This window comes from Mytilus trossulus, chromosome 2 (genome assembly GCF_036588685.1).
Source record: "Mytilus trossulus isolate FHL-02 chromosome 2, PNRI_Mtr1.1.1.hap1, whole genome shotgun sequence".
NCBI classification, from domain to species: Eukaryota; Metazoa; Mollusca; class Bivalvia; order Mytilida; family Mytilidae; genus Mytilus; species Mytilus trossulus.
In genome coordinates, this window is record NC_086374.1 from 88,466,469 (window position 1) to 88,489,103 (window position 22,635).

General features: G+C 32.0%; 1 protein-coding gene across 2 annotated transcripts in view; it reads right to left on the reverse strand.

Moving 5' to 3' along the window:
* Positions 1–2,427: 2,427 nt before the first annotated feature.
* The window catches only part of LOC134705504 (cysteine-rich venom protein pseudechetoxin-like), an 80,197-nt gene continuing 59,989 nt past the window's right edge, over positions 2,428–22,635 (reverse strand). For both annotated transcript variants that reach the window (XM_063564223.1, XM_063564222.1), the window contains exons 2-11: positions 19,163–19,224; positions 16,925–17,024; positions 15,511–15,596; positions 13,989–14,079; positions 12,725–12,870; positions 9,921–10,012; positions 7,618–7,706; positions 7,170–7,262; positions 4,345–4,458; positions 2,428–2,811 (exon numbers count right to left, since the gene is read on the reverse strand). In XM_063564223.1, the coding sequence (XP_063420293.1) occupies positions 2,627–2,811; positions 4,345–4,458; positions 7,170–7,262; positions 7,618–7,706; positions 9,921–10,012; positions 12,725–12,870; positions 13,989–14,079; positions 15,511–15,596; positions 16,925–17,024; positions 19,163–19,224 (1,058 nt within the window). In that variant the 3' untranslated portion in view covers positions 2,428–2,626. The remainder of the gene's footprint in view (positions 2,812–4,344; positions 4,459–7,169; positions 7,263–7,617; positions 7,707–9,920; positions 10,013–12,724; positions 12,871–13,988; positions 14,080–15,510; positions 15,597–16,924; positions 17,025–19,162; positions 19,225–22,635) is intronic.

Sequence of the window (22,635 nt, forward strand, 5' to 3'; positions counted from 1 at the left end):
CACCTCATTTGAATTATCATTTAAATTGAAAAAGAAACTCCATTTTCTTGTCGTGCACTTCAATAACAAACGTATTGTTTCAGTTGATATCTATAAATTATTTTTTTTAAAAAGCATTTCATGACAATATGTCCTGATACATTTTGAAGATGGACACATTCATACACACACAATTGACGTGCTAACTTATCTTTAGTTCACAGGTGAAATTAGTAGAATAAGACGAAACCTTTAGCTTAATACTTATTGAACTTATAGATAAATGTCAAAACGTTCACAGTATTACATTCCTTATTAACAGTTTAATCTGATAAAAATATCATAAATGTCACTATCGGAATGACTGGTAACTGCTTGTAGTTTATGTTTGTATCATTGTCATCTTGCTCAGGTTTTTGGTACCAATTCTGATATAGGATATAAACCCACTGTTTCCAAAAGTATGATTTATTCCAATTCCTGTCTGAGCTGGTTAACAGGACACAGTTTAGTGAGACGTCGTATGAAATAAAAACACTTCTGAAATTATCAAGGTTTTTAAGATGATGGACATCAAGCTATAATAAATACAGAGTAATAGAGTGGTCTTACGGTATAGGAACTTCTGTGTCGTTTTGTCCATAATCTAACATATACATACAAGAAAGTTTTTCTCGCTTATCTTTGATCTGTCATAGTTTGACTCATTATATTAGAGGTTGGCTACTAGCTGTTGTATGTGGTAAAAGAATGAAATGGTGATCAAAACAAAAGAGAGTGTATCAAAATTCCGGTAATATCGAGGACTTAAATTTATTGGAATTAATCTTTAAATTTTTTTGGCGATCTTTGTTTTATTGTAGGTTGTGTTGCTGGGTCTGACGAAATTTCCTTGATGTAAACGGTTGTTTTTTTCATCTTTGAAACGTAATAAACTGTCCACAAGGAAAAAGTGTTAGCAATTTTACGTTTAATTTAACATGAACAGTATCAGGTTTATGCCATATCTGCTATCACTATACAAAGCAGTATTAATTCATAGGCATCAGAATCTCCAAATGGTGGATATGATATTCCACTCCAGGGTCTTTATCGATTAAGAGGAGAAGTTGGAAGTTGGCAATGTTCGTTATATTGATGCACATCAAGTGATGTTTTACTGAACGCGCAAATATTTCGATTATGCAGAAGCACCCAGATTTGTTGTTTGTTGGAATTTACATAATTAGCAGATGGATGTTCGACAATTCTTTTTTGCGTCGATTTGGCTTAATCATTTATCATTGTCCCTTTGTAGTTAGTATAACTTCTAATTCATAGTTGAATTTGAGATAATTATACTATGGTCAGTTGCTCAACTTGTCATTTACGTTAGATTTAAAGTGTCGTTACTAAACACATAGTAAAAATGATGGTTGTCGTTTGTTTATGTGTGTCATATTTGTTTTTCGATAATATTTTTACATAAATAGACCGTTAGTTTTCTCGTTTAAATTGTTTTTCATTGTCTTATCTGGGCCTTTTATAGCGGACTATGCGGTATGGGCTTTGCTCGTTGTTGAAGGCCTTACGGTGACTTATAGTTGTTAATGCCTGTGTTATTTTGGTCTTTTGTGGATAGTTGTCTCATTGGCAATTATACCACATCTTCTTTTTTTATATTGTTCAACTTGGTTTGAAGCCAACAATAGTGAGCGATTGCGTTAAATATTTTAACCACTCGTTCAATACTTTATCAAACTTTAGAGATTGCTTTTGTAACCCTTAATGCATGTGTTTGTTGAAATTCAAACCAAAACGTGTGAAATGTCTTCTACCAAAAAAAAAAGAAACGGACAACCTAACTTTAGTCAATATGAAGTGCAGGTTGTTCAAGTTGAAAAGAATTAAAATTGGGAAATTAATAAGGTCACCATTTCCAGATAAAATGCTACCTGGAGCATAATTTCATTATTGGTGTTAGTGTTGCAAACAGATCAACTACAGATTATTACATGAGTGCAACCAATGCACATCAAAATATTGGAACATTTCATTTTTCTGTAAACCACACTTTTTTTCTTTCTTTTTTTTTTAGAATTAACGTCTTTTGTCCACTGTATATAGTTATCTTTGGCATTAATCAAAGCAATATAAACACCATAAGCAGTTTCAACTAGTTGATCGACTGTATCTTTTTTCTTAACTTCAATAGGAACACATGCGTTCAACATTGGCAACAACCTTCGCACCATTTAGAGGGTACATTAATATACATAGCGAAATGTTAACTACAAAAATTATGGTAATTATAAAAATGTGTAGTAGAATGTAAGTATTCCTGTCCTTTTAAAAAATACATTATGACCTGTTTCAGTAACAAAAGATCAACGTGTAGAATAGTACAAAATATTTTAATAAGTATAAGAAAAATATACAAAAACAAAACAATAATTAACAACGCTCACTGCATGTGTTACTATAAATCAGTGCTAGAAACAGGAGAAAATATATAACAAGAAGGAGATCGCGTGTCGTTATTCAGGTAAAGTACTGCTTGGATTCAGTAATCTGAATCGGTGTTTTTTTTATGATAGAGATATAAAAAGAGACAAATATGGTACAGAGGCATACATTTATAGCATGAACTTATAGACAGAAAAAAAAATCATAATATGAGAAACATTCTTGATGAAAGTGTTATTATAAGACATATAATCTGTGTGTGGTTTATAACTCGGCTGGCACTACCCGATCCGCCTGCACCTGATCCACCTCCATCAGTTGTTTGTGAAAGATCGAAATTGAACACTCCTTTACCATCCGATACTCCAACGACATCAACACCACTATCTACAGTAAATAGTTTGTTATAGCAGTATTTTAAATACACGATATTTATATATAACTGTTTACTAAAATGTAACATTCTACTGAAACCTATACATGATATTTTATTTACAATTAAATCTTTCGTCTATCCATGTTCAATTGTTATACAACTTTAACGACGTTAGCAGTGTATAGGAAGGGCACTATCTAAATAGGTTTTGGATGATGATCCATTTTAACTTCAAGATGCAGATAAAAAAAACCTGCTCTGCCAGTAGGTGAACAAGTATTGAGAACAAATCGGATTATGTTTGTCAATGCCTTAAAACTATATGCATTTGTAGCTGTATTTGTAGTATTTAAAATGACCAAATGTTTTTAAATAGAGAACAACTTCTGGGATGAAATGATGCCTGTTACAGAATATATACATAAACAGCTAAGAACATTATGGACTAGTTTAAATTTAACATGTCAATTTCTGAAATTTATTCTTACATACTCTTGATTTTTTAACGCTGTATGCTAACATTGCCTACGTAATTTTTAAAATTGTTTGTATGCACATTGAACGACAAATCTATGTTACGTATAAAATGTTCTGACGTTAGAAACACAAATCAATGAATGTGTTTGTAGATAGATGTTTTTGTGTTCTATTAAATTGTTCCTTTTAAAATTGTCATACGATGATGATTGATGTACCACTTCGGTGTTGACATGAATATCAATAATGTGGTCATTTTTATAAATGTCCTGCTAATAAAACTTTGAATTTTTCGAAAATCTAAGGAATTTCTTATCCCAGGCATAGATTTCCTTAGCCGTATTTGGCACAACTTTTTGGAATTTTGGATCCTCAATGCTCATCAACTTTGTTCATGTTAGCTTTATAAATATTTTGATATGAGCGTCACTGATGAGTCTTATGTAGACGAAACGCGCGTCTGGCGTACTAAATTATAATCCTGGTACCTTTGATAACTACCCATATTTTGACTATTTTATTTATTGTGTCTGTTTAGTTAACGTATCAATGTAAATATAACAGAATTTGATAAGACTGTCATCAAAGTGAGAGGGTTAGCGCTATAAAACCAGATTTAATCCACCATTTTCTACATTCAAAAATGCCTGTAGCAAGTCAGAAATATGACAGTTCTTGTCCATTCGTTTTTTATGCGTTTTGTTATTTGATTTTGCCATGTGATAATGGGCTTTCCGAATTGATTTTCCTCTAAGTTCAGTTTTTTTGTGATTTGACTTATAACAGTATTTGTTTGAATTCGCGGATTCGGTGATTCATACATTGCAGGTGACGCTTACCATTGTCGACGTGATTTACTCATGTTTGCATTATCTTTTGATTTGATTTGTCACTTCCTAAGTTAACTTCAAGCAACTTAATTTGTTTATTTTTTTCAATTTAGGAACACATGTTCAAGTCGAACAAGACAGAGAAAAAACATTGGTTATATATAAATGTAACAAATAAAAGTGTGATCATATAAGACAGCATACTTAAGCAATAACAATCAACATTACGATACTTACTTGGGCATAAATTGCACATGTGTGGGCAGTCTGTAGGTACATTTCCGTACAAGTTACAATGACCGGCGCCCCAGGACTTACAAACATTGTAGTCGGCTTTCTTTGTACAGTTCACTATAAATATACACCATTTAAGAACACATGAGTTTGTTTATGATGTGATTTAATACATGCCATTCGTATAACAAATTGAAGTACATCAAGAAACTCATTATTTCTATCAATTTTTTAATGCAAAATAAGAAGATGTTGTTAAATTGCCTAAGATATATCTCTTTACTAGAGACCACATGACATAGGTCGACATACTTTCTTCAACAATGAGCAATGCTTATACCACAGTCAGCTATACAAGGCCTTGAAATTAAAACTGTAAACCAACCCAGACTAGAAATCTAGCGGCCTTATAAATGTACAAAATTACAAACGACATTCTCTGAATTTCAGACTCCTGACTTACGGCAGGATTATACGCGGAGTTAAACTTGTTTGACGGCACCAATCCTCCCTCAAACCGTACCTTTTTAAACTTTGACAGAGATATAACATTTTACCTCACTGTGCTGTAAACATAAAACCTGTTAAGAGTTCTCAATACTCATGTAAACCTGTAAAGAGTTCTCAATACTCATATAAACCTGTAAAGAGTTCTCAATACTCAAGTAAACCTGTTAGGAGTTCTCAATACTCATGTAAACCTGTTAAGAGTTCTCAATACTCATGTTAACCTATAAAGAGTTCTCAATACTCATGTAAACCTGTAAAGAGTTCTCAATACTCATATAAACCTGTAAAGAGTTCTCAATACTCATGTAAACCTGTTAAGAGTTCTCAATACTCATGTAAACCTGTAAAGAGTTCTCAATACTCATATAAACCTGTTAAGAGTTCTCAATACTCATGTAAACCTGTAAAGAGTTCTCAATACTCAAGTAAACCTGTTAAGAGTTCTCAATACTCATGTAAACCTGTTAAGAGTTCTCAATACTCATGTTAACCTATAAAGAGTTCTCAATACTCATGTAAACCTGTAAAGAGTTCTCAATACTCATATAAACCTGTAAAGAGTTCTCAATACTCATGTAAACCTGTAAAGAGTTCTCAATACTCATATAAACCTGTAAAGAGTTCTCAATACTCATGTAAACATGTAAAGAGTTCTCAATACTCATGTAAACCTGTAAAGAGTTCTCAATACTCATGTAAACCTGTAAAGAGTTCTCAATACTCATGTAAACCTGTTAAGAGTTCTCAATACTCATGTAAACCTGTAAAGAGTTCTAAATACTCATGTAAACCTGGTGAGAGTTCTCAATACTCATGTAAACCTGTTAAGAGTTCTCAATACTCTTGTAAACCTGTAAAGAGTTCTCAATACTCATGTAAACCTGTTGAGAGTTCTCAATACTCATGTAAACCTGTTAAGAGTTCTCAATACTCATGTAAACCTGTAAAGAGTTCTCAATACTCATGTAAAGCTGTTAAGAGTTCTCAATACTCATGTAAACCTGTAAAGAGTTCTCAATACTCGTGTAAACCTGTAAAGAGTTATCAATACTCATGTAAACCTGTAAAGAGTTCTCAATACTCATGTAAACCTGTTAAGAGGTCTCAATACTCATGTAAACCTGTAAAGAGTTCTCAATACTCATGTAAACCTGTTAAGAGTTCTCAATACTCATGTAAACCTGTAAAGAGGTCTCAATACTCATGTAAACCTGTAAAGAGGTCTCAATACTCATGTAAACCTGTTAAGAGTTCTCAATACTCATGTAAACCTGTAAAAAGTTCGCAATACTCATTTATATATAAAAACTAGCCGTCACGAAATAGCCTTAATGCGGTGCTTCAAATTGGCTTTAAAACACCCAAAACAAATATAAATAAAAAAACATTATTTCTGTCCGATGAGATTTTGAAACATCTTTCGTACCAGATTTGCACCGATTTACGAATACATATTCCCTAATTTTGAACTAATTTCCCATTTTTGATAGGTTTGAGAAGGACATTTCTACTCACTAGTTAAAATTTGTTCTCGGCAATGATTGGCCGAAATTTTATTATGACGTTACATTTTCTTGATTTCTTCTAAATTTTGCTATTGTGACGTCATGAAAAATCTACCATACCTGATGACGTCATATATAAAGAACCCTACTCTTTCCGTAATTTTTTGAAAAGAGGAGGATAAAAATCATTTAAGAAACAAACTACACTCCTACAACTCGTGTATTGCGATAGTTCTGTACTCTCAACAGTTAGATTGAATACTATTACTTGTGGGGTTAGAAATGTTTGAATCGTAAAACGTAGAAAATTCTTCTTTTAACTACTATCGTCATTCATCAATTCCGGGTTTTTTTTCGTCAAATAGGGTAAATTATTGTTCATCAAATCGATATTTTCACATTTTTTGTAAATCATGTAAAATACTTAGGCTTTTTATCTCCCTTGCAACAAACGGGTAGGATAGACATCCTTATCAGTTATAACCAAACATATAAAGGACAGGGAACAATTCTAGTTAGTACAGCATTTCCACATTTGGTTCATTTAATCTTTATGATAAAGTTTGGCAAAATATTTACTTATACGAATAATTTGGTTGGTATAAAACAGTTTGACAAACATTAATTTTGATCGTTGAAAGCTTGATTTCTTGTTACTTATACTCTGTGATTAAAACGCTCAGCTGATTTTCAAGAGTTAATTCCATAAGGTGTTCTGTACCCATAGAAATTTTTCCTTTTTTTTTACTTGTATATTTTTTATGACACACATATACAAGTAGTCATATCAAGAAATTCATTGTTAATACTCACATGAACAATCAGGAGAATCATAACCTTGTTTACAATTACATGTACAAGTTGATATGTTAAGGTTTCCACCATTCAAACAAATCTTATCGCAATCTTAAAAACAGAAAATAACAGCTGTATAATGCAAGATATTTACAAAATAACGATTTGGGACAGCGTACTATGTTAAAAGCTTTGATAAACAAAATTATACAACATCGTTCACATCATTGTGTTTATGTTTATTGTTCTTTATTGGTAGTGTCTGATTCGCATATTTCAGTATCTAATCTCATTTTGAAAAATATTACCCAGAATGCATCATACACAGTTTGTTTTATTGAATGACCTCAGGTTGAATGTACGCTTGATTGTGAGGAGAAAAAAAAACAAAAATGTTGATATTCGCCATAAATTCTTTTCTTATCATCGCCCACATGGAAAGTATATAATAAATTCAGGTACCTACCACATAAATTGTTAACACAACGTCCTTGTTGACAATCTTGACATGATGTCCCTTGTTTGTATGGTTTGTATGTTTCAGCTCCGTTGCCGCTGTTAAGAATAAATAAAGTGATTACAAAAGTACAGAACTCTTACATAAAACCAAGTTTATAGTTATTAAAGGTACCAAGATTATAATTAAATACGCCAAACGCGCGTTTCGTCTACATAGGACTCATCAGTGACGCTCAGATCAAAATAGTTATAAAGCCAAACAAGTACAAAGTTGAAGAGCATTGCAGACTCAAAATTCCAAAAAGTGTCAAATGCGACTAAGCTAATATATTCCTGACATGTTAAGACAGGTGTTGAATGAAAATATTCAGATAATTAAAACAAAAGTATAATACGGCAAAAATTCAAATAACAAAAAAACCCTCAAAATTCAAAATGGAAAGTCCTCAATCAAACGGCGTAGGTCGAAAGCTCACGCACCAATTAAATGGATAACAACTGCCATTCATACCTTGGTACTGGTATTTTTTCTGTTATATAAATAATCAATATAAGATAGCATGAGAGAGTAGCAATATTATTTTTTTTTCATATGTTGTCGAAATTACACTGAATGCAACTCGTCTTTAAAACGTACTTACTATGATCAACTAGAAGCGTGTCGCTAAAGGAGCCCGATTTGCTTTCCCTTCAAGAGTACCTCAGATCGATTAACCCTAGTTCAGATGGTTTTTGATAATGCACAGTATTTATGTTTTATGATTTTTTGTAGTCTTCGGTTTTATTGCCATGACGTGGTCGTATCAACTTTGAATGTCCCTTTAATATATTTTGAAACTTTAAGGAATTTTATAATCCTGGTACCTTTGATAACTATTGCCTATTTTGCCAAAAAGTAGTTTATATCTTTTTCAATATTCAAAAATATAACAAAGTAAGTCACCAAGCTTGATTTCAATCCACATGCATGGACACATTTATTGGAGATTCAGTTCCCCGAGGGTATCACAAACCCAGTAGACAGCACTTCTGTTTTGACTTGAGTTATCATTGATATGTTCATAATTATAAATTAATTTACTTTAAACAAAGTTTGGAATTTTAGAAATACTAAGTCTTTCTCACCTCAGGGATAGATTATCTTAGTTGTATTTGGCAAAATTTTAAGGAATTTTGGTCCTCAATGCTCTTTAGCTTCGTACTTTATTTGGCTTTAACATTTTTTGATTCGACCATCACTGATGAGATTTTTGTAGAAGAAACGCACGTCTGGCGTAAATACATATTTTTAATCTTGGTATCTATGGTGTGTTTATTTACAACCACTGGGTCGATGCCACTGCTGGTGGGGATTCATTTCCACGAAAGTATCACAATCACAGTAGTCAGCACTTCCGTGTTGACCTGAGTTATCATTGATATGTTCATAATTATAAATTTACTGTAAACAAAATTTGGAATTTCAGAAATTCTTAGGAATAGGTTACCATAGCTGTATTTGGCAAAACTTTAAGGAATTTTGGTCCTCAATGCTCTTCAACTTCGGACTTTATTTGGCCTTAACAGTTTTTGATTCGAGCATCACTGATGAGTCTTTTGTAGACGAAACGCGCGTTTGGCGTAAATACATATTTTCAATCTTGGTATCTATGATGAGTGTATTGACAACCACTGGGTCGATGCCACTGCTGTTTGATATTCATTTCCCCGAAGGGTATTACAAACCCAGTAGTCAGCACTTATGTATTGACTTGAGTTATCATTTATATGTTCATAATTATAAAATTAGCTGTAAACAAAATTTAGAATTTTAGAAATACTAAGACTTTTTTACCTCAGGAATAGGTTAGCTCAGCTGTATTTGGCAAAACTTTAAGGAATTTTGGTCCTCAATGCTTTTCAATTTCGTACTTTATTTGGCCTTAACATCTTTTGTTCGAGCGTCACTGGTGAGTCTTTTGTAGACAAAACGCGCGTCTGGCGTAAATATATATTTTTAATCTTGGTACCTTTGATGAGTTTATTTATACGTTTCGTAAGAATAATACAAGTGACAAGGAAAAAGCAACATTAAACAAAATTTAGCACCGAAGTACCTGGAGAGAACCCCCGACCTTCTGCGTGAAAAAAGGTTGTCATTTTTAATTAAGATTGGAGTCAAAACATCTTGTCACGAGCAGGGCTCGAACATTCAAACAACCACTGGTTTAACAGGGGGTGATTGTTTTACCAATTTCAGACTTATATTGTCCCTCCAGTTGAATTTTTTACATGTAAAAGAGGATGATTGCTCCAAAACGTAATACTTACGGTGGACCATAATTACACACAAATAAATGTCGCTTGTCACTCTGGCAATATACATATCCACAGCCTATTTTGATTGATTTTGCCCACACAACCTACAATTGTAAAAACATTTAAAATTGAGAATGGAAATAGGGTATGTGTCAAAGAGACAACAACTCGACCATAGAACAGACAACAGCAGAAGGCCACCAATGGGTCTTCAATGCAGCGAGAAACTCTCGCATCCAGAGACGTCCTTTAACTGGCCTCTAAACAAATATATATACTAGTTCAGTGATAATGAACGTCCTACTAAACTCCAAATTATACACAAGAAACCAAAATCAAAAATCATACATTTGTATTTATTTTGTGTCAAATTCTTTAACGATGGAAATTATTCATTATGTGCATTTTCAACACATATATTTTTTGTTTAATGATTTCTATGTAAATATTTTGTATTTATGTTAATAACTTCTTTAATTGACTGAAAGCACAACGATTTCTTTAAAGGTTTTCATAACAGAACGACTGCATAGAATTAAAAATGACGGATACGTTTAACATATGGAATTAGGATAAAAATAGATGTTAAATTACCACGAATGCATTGATAAGTTACAACAATAGACTATTTTGTTGAACATATTCAAGGGCACAGAAACAATGATTTTTGACAAATCACAAATATATTCCTGATAAGATGTACAAACACAAATATACCACTTAGATATACTTGACATTGAGATGTCAATTAAACCACAGGAGAGCATTTGACAATAACAAATCGAAAAAAGGTCAATAATTCACATTTGAGAAATAACAACTACGAGTTGGGAATGTTGTCGACAAGTATATGTGTTATAACATTAACGGTAACAATTTTCCTGTACCAGATGCGCATTTAGAAAATATATGTCTCTTCATTGATGCTCGTGGCCAAAATATTTGAAATCCAAAGCTTATATAAAAGATGAAGAGTTATAATCCAAAAGGTCCAAGAAGTATAGCCAAATCAGTAAGAGGAATCAGAGCTTTGCATGAGGGAGATACATTCCCTAATTTATAATAATTTCTAACATTTTGTAACAGCAAATTTTTATAACACAAAAAAATCCGTATTTTCATGCCAGTACAGAAGTACTAGCTACTGGGCTGTTTAATATTAACAGCTAGAGAAAAACTGATTGACGGGGAGAAAGTGATTCATGAAAAATTCCATTTTTGGTTAACAGCAGTTTTACTACGCACAGAAAAGAAAAACATTGAAGGTTGAATCGAAAAGAAAAAAGAAGAAATACAGACTCATAAAGTCAGCCTGCGTATTCAAAAGATGCATTGGCAGATCCAGGGGTGTGTGTGGGAGGGGCTGTTAATCCAATAGTTGAAATCTATCCTTTTTCGATTTTTTCTTTAATTATGCAAACGTTTAGTATTTTTCCGAGGTGGATTTGTATATATATTTGTCATCCCTTAAATTATCCCGTTCGACAGTTAAAAAAAATCTTAAATAAATTGTCATGCCTTGACTTAACTTGTCCGATAGTAAAACCATTGCTATTTTAAACGACTTAACCAGTCCGACAGTAAAACCATTGCTAATGTAAGTTGTCTTCCCTTGAACTATCCCGTCCGAAGGTAAAATCAATGCTTAGGCAGATTTTCATCCCTTGACTTATCTGACAGTAAAACTATTGCTAAAGTGAATTGTCATTCCTTGACATAATCCAGTCTGACATTAAAACCATTACTAATGTAAATTGTTATCCCTTGACTTATCCAGTCTGACAGTAAAACCATTACTAATATATAAATTGTTATCCCTTGACTTATCCAGTCTGACATTAAAACCATTACAAATATATAAATTGTTATCCCTTGACTTATCCAGTCTGACAGTAAAACCATTACTAATATATAAATTGTTATCCATTGACTTATCCAGTCTGACAGTAAAACCATTACTAATATATAAATTGTTATCCCTTGACTTATCCAGTCTGACAGTAAAACCATTACTAATATATAAATTGTTATCCCTTGACTTATCCAGTCTGACAGTAAAACCATTACTAATATATAAATTGTTATCCCTTGACTTATCCAGTCTGACATTAAAACCATTACAAATATATAAATTGTTATCCCTTGACTTATCCAGTCTGACAGTAAAACCATTACTAATATATAAATTGTTATCCCTTGACTTATCCAGTCTGACATTAAAACCATTACTAATGTAAATTGTTATCCCTTGACTTATCCAGTCTGACAGTAAAACCATTACTAATATATAAATTGTTATCCCTTGACTTATCCAGTCTGACAGTAAAACCATTACTAATATATAAATTGTTATCCCTTGACTTATCCAGTCTGACATTAAAACCATTACAAATATATAAATTGTTATCCCTTGACTTATCCAGTCTGACAGTAAAACCATTACTAATATATAAATTGTTATCCATTGACTTATCCAGACCCACAGTTAAACAATTGCTTATGCTAATTGTCATGCCTTATCTTATCCAACCGACAGTAAATTATTTGCTAATGTAAATTGTCATTCCTTGACTTATCCAGACCGACAGTAAAACCATTGCTAATGTAAATTGTCATCCCTTGACTTATTCAGTCTGACAGTAAAACCATTGCTAAAGTGAATTGTCATTCTTTGACTTATCCAGTCTGACAGTAGAACCATTGCTAATGTACTGTCATCCCTTGAGCTATCCATTCTGACAGCAATACCTTTTTTTTTCATCTGAAAACATTTAACTACAAGCTTTGATTCTTAATGAATAATTTATGTTCCAAACCTGTGTATAATGACCAACTTTCTGGAAATCGTTTGCATCACCACCATCGTATGTGAAATGATTAATCTCGTCATACCACCACTTCACAGCGTCACTCCATGTACCATGTGATCCCCAGAACAGATTTTGACCCATTCTGAATCTTCCTAAAAGATATAAATAAGTTTTTTGATTATTCAAATACTTTACTAAAAACCTATTAAAGAAAGTGCCAATCAATCTGCACTTTGAACGACTCTAGTTACAATTCTGTGATATTTTTTTTTTGTATCAATTGTGCGATAAGGTACAGAAATGTAACTGATTTTAAAATGGCAATATATATTTATGAAAATTTCTAAAGAATTACATTTGGTTATATGTTTTGTATTTTCTAAATTCAACGAAATAAAATGAGATGTGGGATATAAGTCAATGAGACAGTTTATACAGCTTTTGCTATGCGTTCATTATCTATGATTGTTTATTCTTGCAAATAACTATAGGTACTAGTGAAATTTGGAATTAAGATTATGAAATCAGGATTTTAAAAATAGATTTTTGTAAAAGCTTATTGATAAATTCAGAAACGTTTATAAACATCTAGTTATTTCATTTAACCTGGTAACCGCAAACTACAACACAGATATACATATAGATTCATTAATTTACTATTCGTGGATTCGATGACGTGTTGCTGTGAATAACTATGTTGTTTAATTCTTTGAAGAGTTACCTTTCATGAACATAGAACAGCTTCCATTTTCATTAAACATAATATACATAACTTTTCATTAAGAAAAATTTAATAAAATGATATAACAAAGCATTTAGATTTTTTTTCCCTATTCCAGCCCATACACTTTAAAATCAAAATCGATCAGTATATCTCTCAACATGCAAAATTAAAAATATCACAGGGAAGATCTAGACATTTAAGGATTTATTAGCCAGCATGATGTAAAAACGGCGAATCAAATAATTCAACTTTAATTATAACTAATCATATAGGACAATGCTAGTGATTACAAATTATTCCAGACCAATTTTGTTTTCTAAATGATTAATATAACCAATAATGGATAAGTTCCAGCTCGACTGGTTCAAACAGAAAGAATTTGAAAGCATAGAAAACTGTGACTCTTATGACCCTCTTATAATTAGCATGACTTTATCAGATGACAATACCAATACTACAAATCCAGGCAAAAAGGGCTTACACATGGCTATATTCTTTACTTCAGTCGCGATATCGCGGGTGTGTTCTAGTAGTTTGTAAAATTACCTGGGATTCTTCTCTTCATACCTCCGTCATGCACAGTTTCGCAATTTTCTGCCCATTTCTGAGCTATGTATGCTATTTCGGCATCCCAACTCTAAAATACGTTATGTTAGTACGTTATTCATTTTTAAAAATGCCTTTCCAGGATGTCGTAAGAGATTTTTACACTCGCAGTAATGAACGGTCAAAAGTGGACGTAAAAGCAAACCTTCGTGTAGATAGAATATCACGCTGTCACGCTCTTTGCGCGTTGGTTAACCCTTACAACAACTTATTTTGGAGTCCGTGGGTTACTTGTTTCATTTTTGGTTTGCTCTGTCGGACTTGCTTTCAATTCCAATGACAGGCTGCATGAACACCCCGGTATCCCAGACAGTCTACCTCATTGTATAAAACCTTATTTTTTCTCGCCCTAAATTTGAACGACATGATTGCCACTGGACGCAAAACCAGACAACAACCAATCAATCAATCTAAAACGATGTTTGTAGATATATTTTTTCATATTTTTTAACACTATCAGTCTATGCCACGTCTCGTGAGTTGACTTGTATTTCTTTACGCTAAATCTTCTATATAATCTTCATCGAGTGATACGAAAAATCAATATCATACAGCTTCCATTTTCTACATAAGAAAATATCTGTACCAAGTCAGGAATGTGACAGTTGTTATCCATTCGTTTGATGTGTTTGAACTATTGATTTCGCCATTTGATTTGGGACTTTCCTTTTTTGAATTTTCCTCGGAGTTCAGTATTTTTGTGTTTTTATTTTATACATCTATAGTATCTCCATTTGTGGTTTGATAATATATATTTGTTTCATAGGAAATATTACATGTTCATATTTTTAGATTCATGAAATTAAAAGCAAAAACGTCAAAATTGATAGATAGTAAGAGAAACTGCAACACGTATCATATCGCACTGAATTATTTCACATGCTAAATTAGAAATTGTGTTGTTCTCTGTATATGATGTGTTGCACGATACTGCAGTTTGTAATATAAATCTATACATTTATCAACGTCAGATCGTTCCGACCTTATGCATGAAGTGATTATAGAAATTTGATAGAGTTTTAAAATAAATACAGTGCGTGTTTCTATCCGTCGAATTTTTTGTGCGCTTTTATTTTTTAAACTTTTTGTTCGATATACTGATAGGAAACATTTACACATGAGCGACAAGCGCGTGCTCTAACTTAAATAGATGTAGTTCCGTTTAAGATAATTATTGTGTTATTTCAAAGAATCTAGTGGCTATAGTCGTTTGGACCAGGTTATGTTTTTATATGTTACAGTAGATACCATGTGAGGTATCTTGCTTGACTTTGTTTTCAATCGTCCCTATTTTTAAAATACTAGATGGTACCCATATTCACGTCTGCTATGACTTGAATTTGTTGTTTGGTGGATATTTTAGATTTTTGAAGATAGTATCCAATAGTTTTTCATATGTTATGCATTAATTTTATAACCTAAAAAAAGTTACATCGTCAAATAATCATCTTTTACTATTTACCATTTTCATCATGTTGGTAGCCTGTGTACCAGATCTATATGTGTTGTGGGCATTTACTATCTCTAATATTTCAGCATCTGACACTCCTGTACAAGATTAAAACAATGCGAATAATTTGTAACTAATAAATCATCTTCTTTAAGCGAACTTTGCTTCTTTTCATCACACTAATCTACTGATAAAAGTCTAAACTATTTGGAGCTTTGACACAACGGGTGCTATAAGTGAAGCAGAAATTACTGATTCCCGGTGTTTTGTTGGGGTTCGTTTGGTGCTTCTTATGTATATATTTGTAATGTTTTATGGACAGGTGTTCGACATATGTTCGTTTCTCTTTTCGGCAATGGTGGTGTCTGTTTTTATTCGCCTCTTTAAACTATTTAGTGGAGTAAATAAAAAAGAAGATGTGGTATGATTGCCAATGAGACAACTATCCACAAAAGAACAAAATGACACAAACATTAACAATTATAGGTCATCTTACGGCCTTCAACAATGAGCAAAGCCCATACCGCATATAGTCAGCTAGTTTGTTTGAATTTTTAATGCTACTTTTTACTTTTGTTTTTATTTTAAAGTTTGTCTCGTCATTGACATTTCAGTATTTATAAATCTTGTTGTGTGATCGTTTTAATGCATTATCGGATATTTAGTAAAATAAATAACATTTTCACGATCACTAAGCTTGAAGAACATAAACGAGATTTTAAATACGAACTGTATTCAGTTGAGTGATAATTTGCCTCAATCGTTGTATCATTGACAATTTGATAATTTTGTTATTCACTAAACTGTGTCTACAATTATTATTTTTTTAATATGTAACAAGTGTGGACACAGATGAGTGTGGATAGTATGTTTGGATGTTTGACAGTGTCTTTTTAAAATATGACAAAAGGAGTTCTATGTTTTTCCTATATGGTGTTATTACATGTAACTGTCTTGCACGGTGACAACAGAACTAAGCATTAGGAGTGTTATTAATTTAATAAAAAAAAAATTCAAGACGGGCATGGAGGAGACAGTAATTACATTAGTTACCAAATTATTATGATAGAATATGTTCTACATCTTTGATTTTGGATATAATTTGTAGCTAGTTTAATATGTAATGAGTGCATGCTGTAATGGAAAAGAGTTCAATGTTTGGTATTTATCTCTCTGGGATTTCTGAACACTACTTAAACTGCCAGTTTCCTGTTATTTATTTACAATAATGCTTTAATTTTGAGTTTTTCCAATTCATTGCATTCATTGGTAAGGCCCACAATTTTTTTGCCGATATAATCACAGAATCATTTATTATCAATCATGAAATATTTGGCCAGGTTATCAAATAATCACTAAAAGACGGCCAAGTAATCACATGATCAAAAACCCCACTAGGAGGCTCATTGGTGTCAGCAGCATTTACCTGCAGTGGTCATGTTTGCTTTAGACGAAGGAGCTATACATGCAGTGTGATCAACGAATACTTTATATTTCTTCAGTGATGGCGTGGTACTGCAGCTTGCCTGTAAACGATACAGTTTTACACAGTTAATAAATATGTGATTACTTCGATATGTATATAAAGATAACAAGATGGAGTATGGTTGTCAATTTTTTTTTTTTCCACCAAAGACCAAATGACATAGAAGTTACAACTATTGAATACCGTAAGATCCTCTATCATGAGAAAAATAAACCCATACCGCATAGTCAGCTACAAAAGGCCTCGAAATGATAAATGTAACATAATGACGTTTCGACCATTGGCCTTGTTCTGTTTCCCTTTTTTTCTTCTCAACTTTTATTTAAGTTTACATCTTCATAAAGTTAATTGCGAAAGCTCATAACATTTTGATGTTGTATAATTATATAAAAAAAAAATACATTCAATTGATATGAAATTCGTTTTATCATGCTTGGATCTAGTTTTTACATTGTTTTGTCATTTGAATCAACATAACTTATTAAATGGTACCAACGATGCTATGTCGATCACTTATGACCCCTCACTTATGTCTTATATATGACGTTTCACAAATTAAAGTATTTTTAAAATCAGGTATGAATGTCCAAACATTTTGATTTTTGAAAATATAGTTTTAGTGACATATCAATTCATAATAATAGGGGTTATTAAAACTTAACATTCAAATTATTAATTAGAATAATTGATGAAAATGAAAGAAGTACAAATCATATTTGTCAAATGTCAGAAAAAAATCGCTTGTCAAAACGTCAAAACTACTTAATATAGAAATTTCATATCGTTTTACCTGTCACCCGAAAAAATAATATTATTTTGACAATTTTTTAAGAGGTGTCGTTCAACCCTAGCCGCGATCTAGTGCAAATTTGACCATACACAGTTATTATATATCAGACTGTTGTTTTTTAATACAGCCACACATAGCAATTTTATGTTGATATACACAGACAAATTCACCCACATCAATTTCACGTGAATTTAAATTCATGAGATTTTTCACGTTAAAATTCATGAAACGAGCTTATACGTGAACCTCACGTGAAATCAGTTCATTTGAGTTTTATGCTAATTTCACGCGAAACTCACATATTAATTTTCTAAATTACTTAAATCAAATTAACATCTAAATCAAATTTAATTAAAATTATGAGAAATACCAATTTTTTTAAACGTTCACGTAAAACTCATGTGAAAAATGTTCATGTTAGATTCACAATGACATGAATCTCAATTCACATGAACAATTTCACGTGAGTTTCATGTATAAGCTCGTTACATGTAAGATTGGTGTGAAATTCGTGTATGCAAAGTTGGCCTGTGTGTTTGTATTTCATTTGCCTGTAATTTAATTTTGGGAAAAAAGACAAAAAGTCAGAAAACTGGTATTATCTAAAGACCGAAAATTCGGTTTAGATTCCGCAAAAATGATCATGTGTCGTTTTCGTGTGTCCTGTATGATACTGTTTTATGGTAACTTATATATACTAAAATTGTGAATGGTAAAGAATATATGCGGGATATGTGAACGAGACAGCAAAATAACAAAAAAATACACCAGATTCCAACACATAGTCTCAGCACAGCATAGTTTTTCGGGGGGGGAAATATATATATTTTATTCTGAAGAACCTATGTTGATACAATGGTATACAGAAATACATAGACATACACAATAATATTATAAAACATGGTCTTATATATATAAGGTCGTCACTGGAGATATTAAAATGAACAATTCGTTTAGTTGTACTGTTACTCCGCTGTACCATGTTAGGGAAAATTTTAGCTCCATCTTTCTGTATGTGCATGTCCCAAGTCAAGAGCATGATATGCAGTGGTTGTCGTTAGGACGTCATTTGATCTCAGGTGTAGAGTGTTTTTTTTTTATTTTCTTAATCATATAAGAGTAAAGGAAAATTATTAGAGAATGAAGTATTAGTTTATTTTTGTGTACTATATCCATTTTAATAATAAGATGGATTTACATAAGCACGTGTTGCCTGTTTCTGGATCCTATTTTTGGGAGTGAATTCATATTGTATAAAATGTATTTAATTACATAATAGAATATTGATTACTCTTACACTGTCCATTTTATTATTTATATTTTCGACTATTTTATACGATATCGTCCTTTTATGTACATCCAATTTATATCATTCACCCATAACTTACGGATCGTTTATGTCTAGTATGTAAATCTTCAACCAAGTCGTCATCGCCATCAACACTTCGTCCTGCAAATGGAATAAAGATTTATCAAATAATTATGTAACACAACGAAGTCGTCATCGCCATCAATATTTCGTCTTGTATTGGAATAAAGATTTATCAAATAATTATGTAACACAACGAAGTCGTCATCGCCATCAATATTTCGTCTTGTAAATGGAATTAAGATTTATCAAATAATTATGTAATACAATCAAGTCGTCATCGCCATCAACACTTCGTCCTGTATTGGAATAAAGATTTATCAAATAATTATGTAATACAATCAAGTCGTCATCGCCATCAACACTTCGTCCTGTATTGGAATAAAGATTTATCAAATAATTATGTAACACAACGAAGTCGTCATCGCCATCAATATTTCGTCTTGTATTGGAATAAAGATTTATCAAATAATTATGTAACACAACGAAGTCGTCATCGCCATCAATATTTCGTCTTGTATTGGAATAAAGATTTATCAAATAATTATGTAATACAATCAAGTCGTCATCGCCATCAACACTTCGTCCTGTATTGGAATAAAGATTTATCAAATAATTATGTAATACAATCAAGTCGTCATCGCCATCAACACTTCGTCCTGTATTGGAATAAAGATTTATCAAATAATTATGTAACACAACGAAGTCGTCATCGCCATCAATATTTCGTCTTGTATTGGAATAAAGATTTATCAAATAATTATGTAACACAACGAAGTCGTCATCGCCATCAATATTTCGTCTTGTAAATGGAATTAAGATTTATCAAATAATTATGTAATACATGTTACGCTAATGTAATACAGTGTCGCTTATGTAATCCATTTTGTTTAATTACGAATCACGACCCAAAGATACATGTATCAGTTAAGATGAAGAAATCTTAATAAATAAATCGGATTTAATTAAAAAGGGGCGTCTCGTCTTCAATGTATCGACATTTGAAAAATGAATTGATTACCTCATGCTAGAACAAGAAGGCTCAGTTAAGACTCGTACCTTGGGCTATTTCAAATAGCGAAAACATAAAGACGAAAAAAAATATTTCAAGTGCCAAAAAGATTACAAACCAATTCTCACATGTTTTGAAAAAAATATTTTAATTGAAATATGTAACAAGAAAATGCATATTCATTTAAGATTTGAAACTAATTTAACGCTGTAATATATTTTGTGTCACACTTCGTTGTATTCTGTGAGAAATTGAATTTTGAAGTAATTTTCTTTTCCTTGTTACAATTCTATCACATAGTTGTGGGATAAAGTATTAAGTTCGTTGACATTTTAATTTATATGACTATTACTTGTTAAATTTGAAAAAAAATGGAATGTCTGAATTAAAGAAGATAAGGAGTACACGTCAATGAGACAGAAGCACATCGATCGTAAAACTAAAAAAAAAGATGAGGACCTGTAGTACTGTTAACGTTGTTTCATAAGGCTTGTCCTTTGGTCTTTGGTAGATATGTGTCTCACTGGCGATCACTACACTTCTGCCATTTTTATTTTTTGTGTTTTTTTTTAATTTTCAAAACAGTGTACGGATATATAATTGTAATATTCAATAAAAAGGGGGAAAAGTAATTTTTGTGCAGTTCAGGAAATAAATTCACAAAAACAAACAAGGGCAGAAAAAGAAGATACTTTGAAATTAATCTAAGTCAAATGTAACTTTTTTTGCATCACATTTAGAGACACACTTAGATAAGCAATGTCAACATTTACTAAAACTTCGGAGATTGATATAGGACAGGTTGCGTTTTTATGGGGACTTGCTACGACCGAGTTACTCCCCAGCGACCCTCTAAAACGACAATCAGACGTCAGGGCTCTTCTGACGACCCCAGCAAGTCACAAAATAAAAATAAGACACGAGAACAATCTTGGACTACTCCCTGAATATGCTTTATAATTTTTGAACAATAATTTATTTTAATTTTGCACCTGTGACGCTCTTACGGCATCGATTTCAATAGTGTTTTACTATGCAAAATTTGGTCTATACACAATACGATCTGGGTAGAAGAACGTATGTAGTAAATCTATATAACATCTAGCTATAAATATAATGCAGACATTTTCATCAATATGAATATTTAGACAATAAGGAATTTAAAAAAAAAAAGAAAACCCTATTTTTGCCATGGCATTGTCAATTTGTTTCGTAAATTAGATTTCCTGACAAGAAAGGCCACACTTCTAGATTTCGGACCTAAATATTGACAATAACTAACTCCAGGGGCAAAATTCTTTGTGTTCCGTTATGTCTGATGCAAGAAACTAATTTCATCTATCGATTTGAAGGTTACAAAAGCATGAAATGAGGGTCTTCTTCAGTGGAGTAATTTGAGATAATAAGGTAAAACCACCACCATCTCATTTTTTATACGTTTTTCTTCCATTTGGTTGTGTTCTTAATTGAATTATTCATAATACATTGTATATGTAATTTTAGATCAAATTCCAGATACAGGACATTTCCACAACAACCCATGTAAGCCATGTTTTATTAGACAATATTTTGTTTAATTTAATTACAGGCAGTCCAATAGATATTAGTATGAAATAAAAAGGCTCTGAACTATTTTGTAGGCGTTGGTCTTTTCGGGATATGTAATTTATCTTGATTTCCGGTTTTTATTATCTAATACTGACAAATAGTTTGAATTTTATGCGTGAAAGTTATATCCGTGTACAAGTAGACTATTTCAATTGATTGAATAGTCATTTCCTTTCAAGTTTCAACGAAATGTCTTGTAAAGTTAATGCGAAGATTATTTAAGATGGAACGAAGAGTCGCTTTACTGAGGGGGTAGGACCTTTATCGGGACTCCGGGATCGGGTGTTTTTAAGCTTGAGATTTCGGGATTGACCCTTTCGGGATCAGGGGATTTTTTTTCGACTTTCGGGACTTCGGGATTTCGTGTTTTTAAGTCCGGGATTTCGGGGTCTCGTGTTTTTAAGCCCGGGATTTCAGGATCAGGACCCTAAAATCTGAATAATTTGGAACTTAACATTGTTTTAGACACCTGCATTTGTTTAAAGCCCGACAACTTGTTGACGCGAGCTATCTTTTGCAATTTTTTGTTTGTCTTTGGGTAGCTGTTTCAATGACACATATTCACATACTTAGACCAAACGATTTACATCATTTTTAGAATATCTGACTTTAAATTGATGAAATAGTACTTAAAAGTTTGAAGTTCAGTCGGAGCATTGAACAATTTACATTTCTACATTAAAACGGCCTTATATGTATTACAAATCTGAGATTATGTAAATTTTCAATATAAATGAAATTTTTGTGTCCTTTTTCCCTTTTTTTCACTCTTGAGATGAAATAAACTTTGATTAATCTCAGCAATACTATTATGAAAAAAGTTTTAAAAAAATTCGATTCAAATCAAGGAATCATGAGCAATGATCATTTCT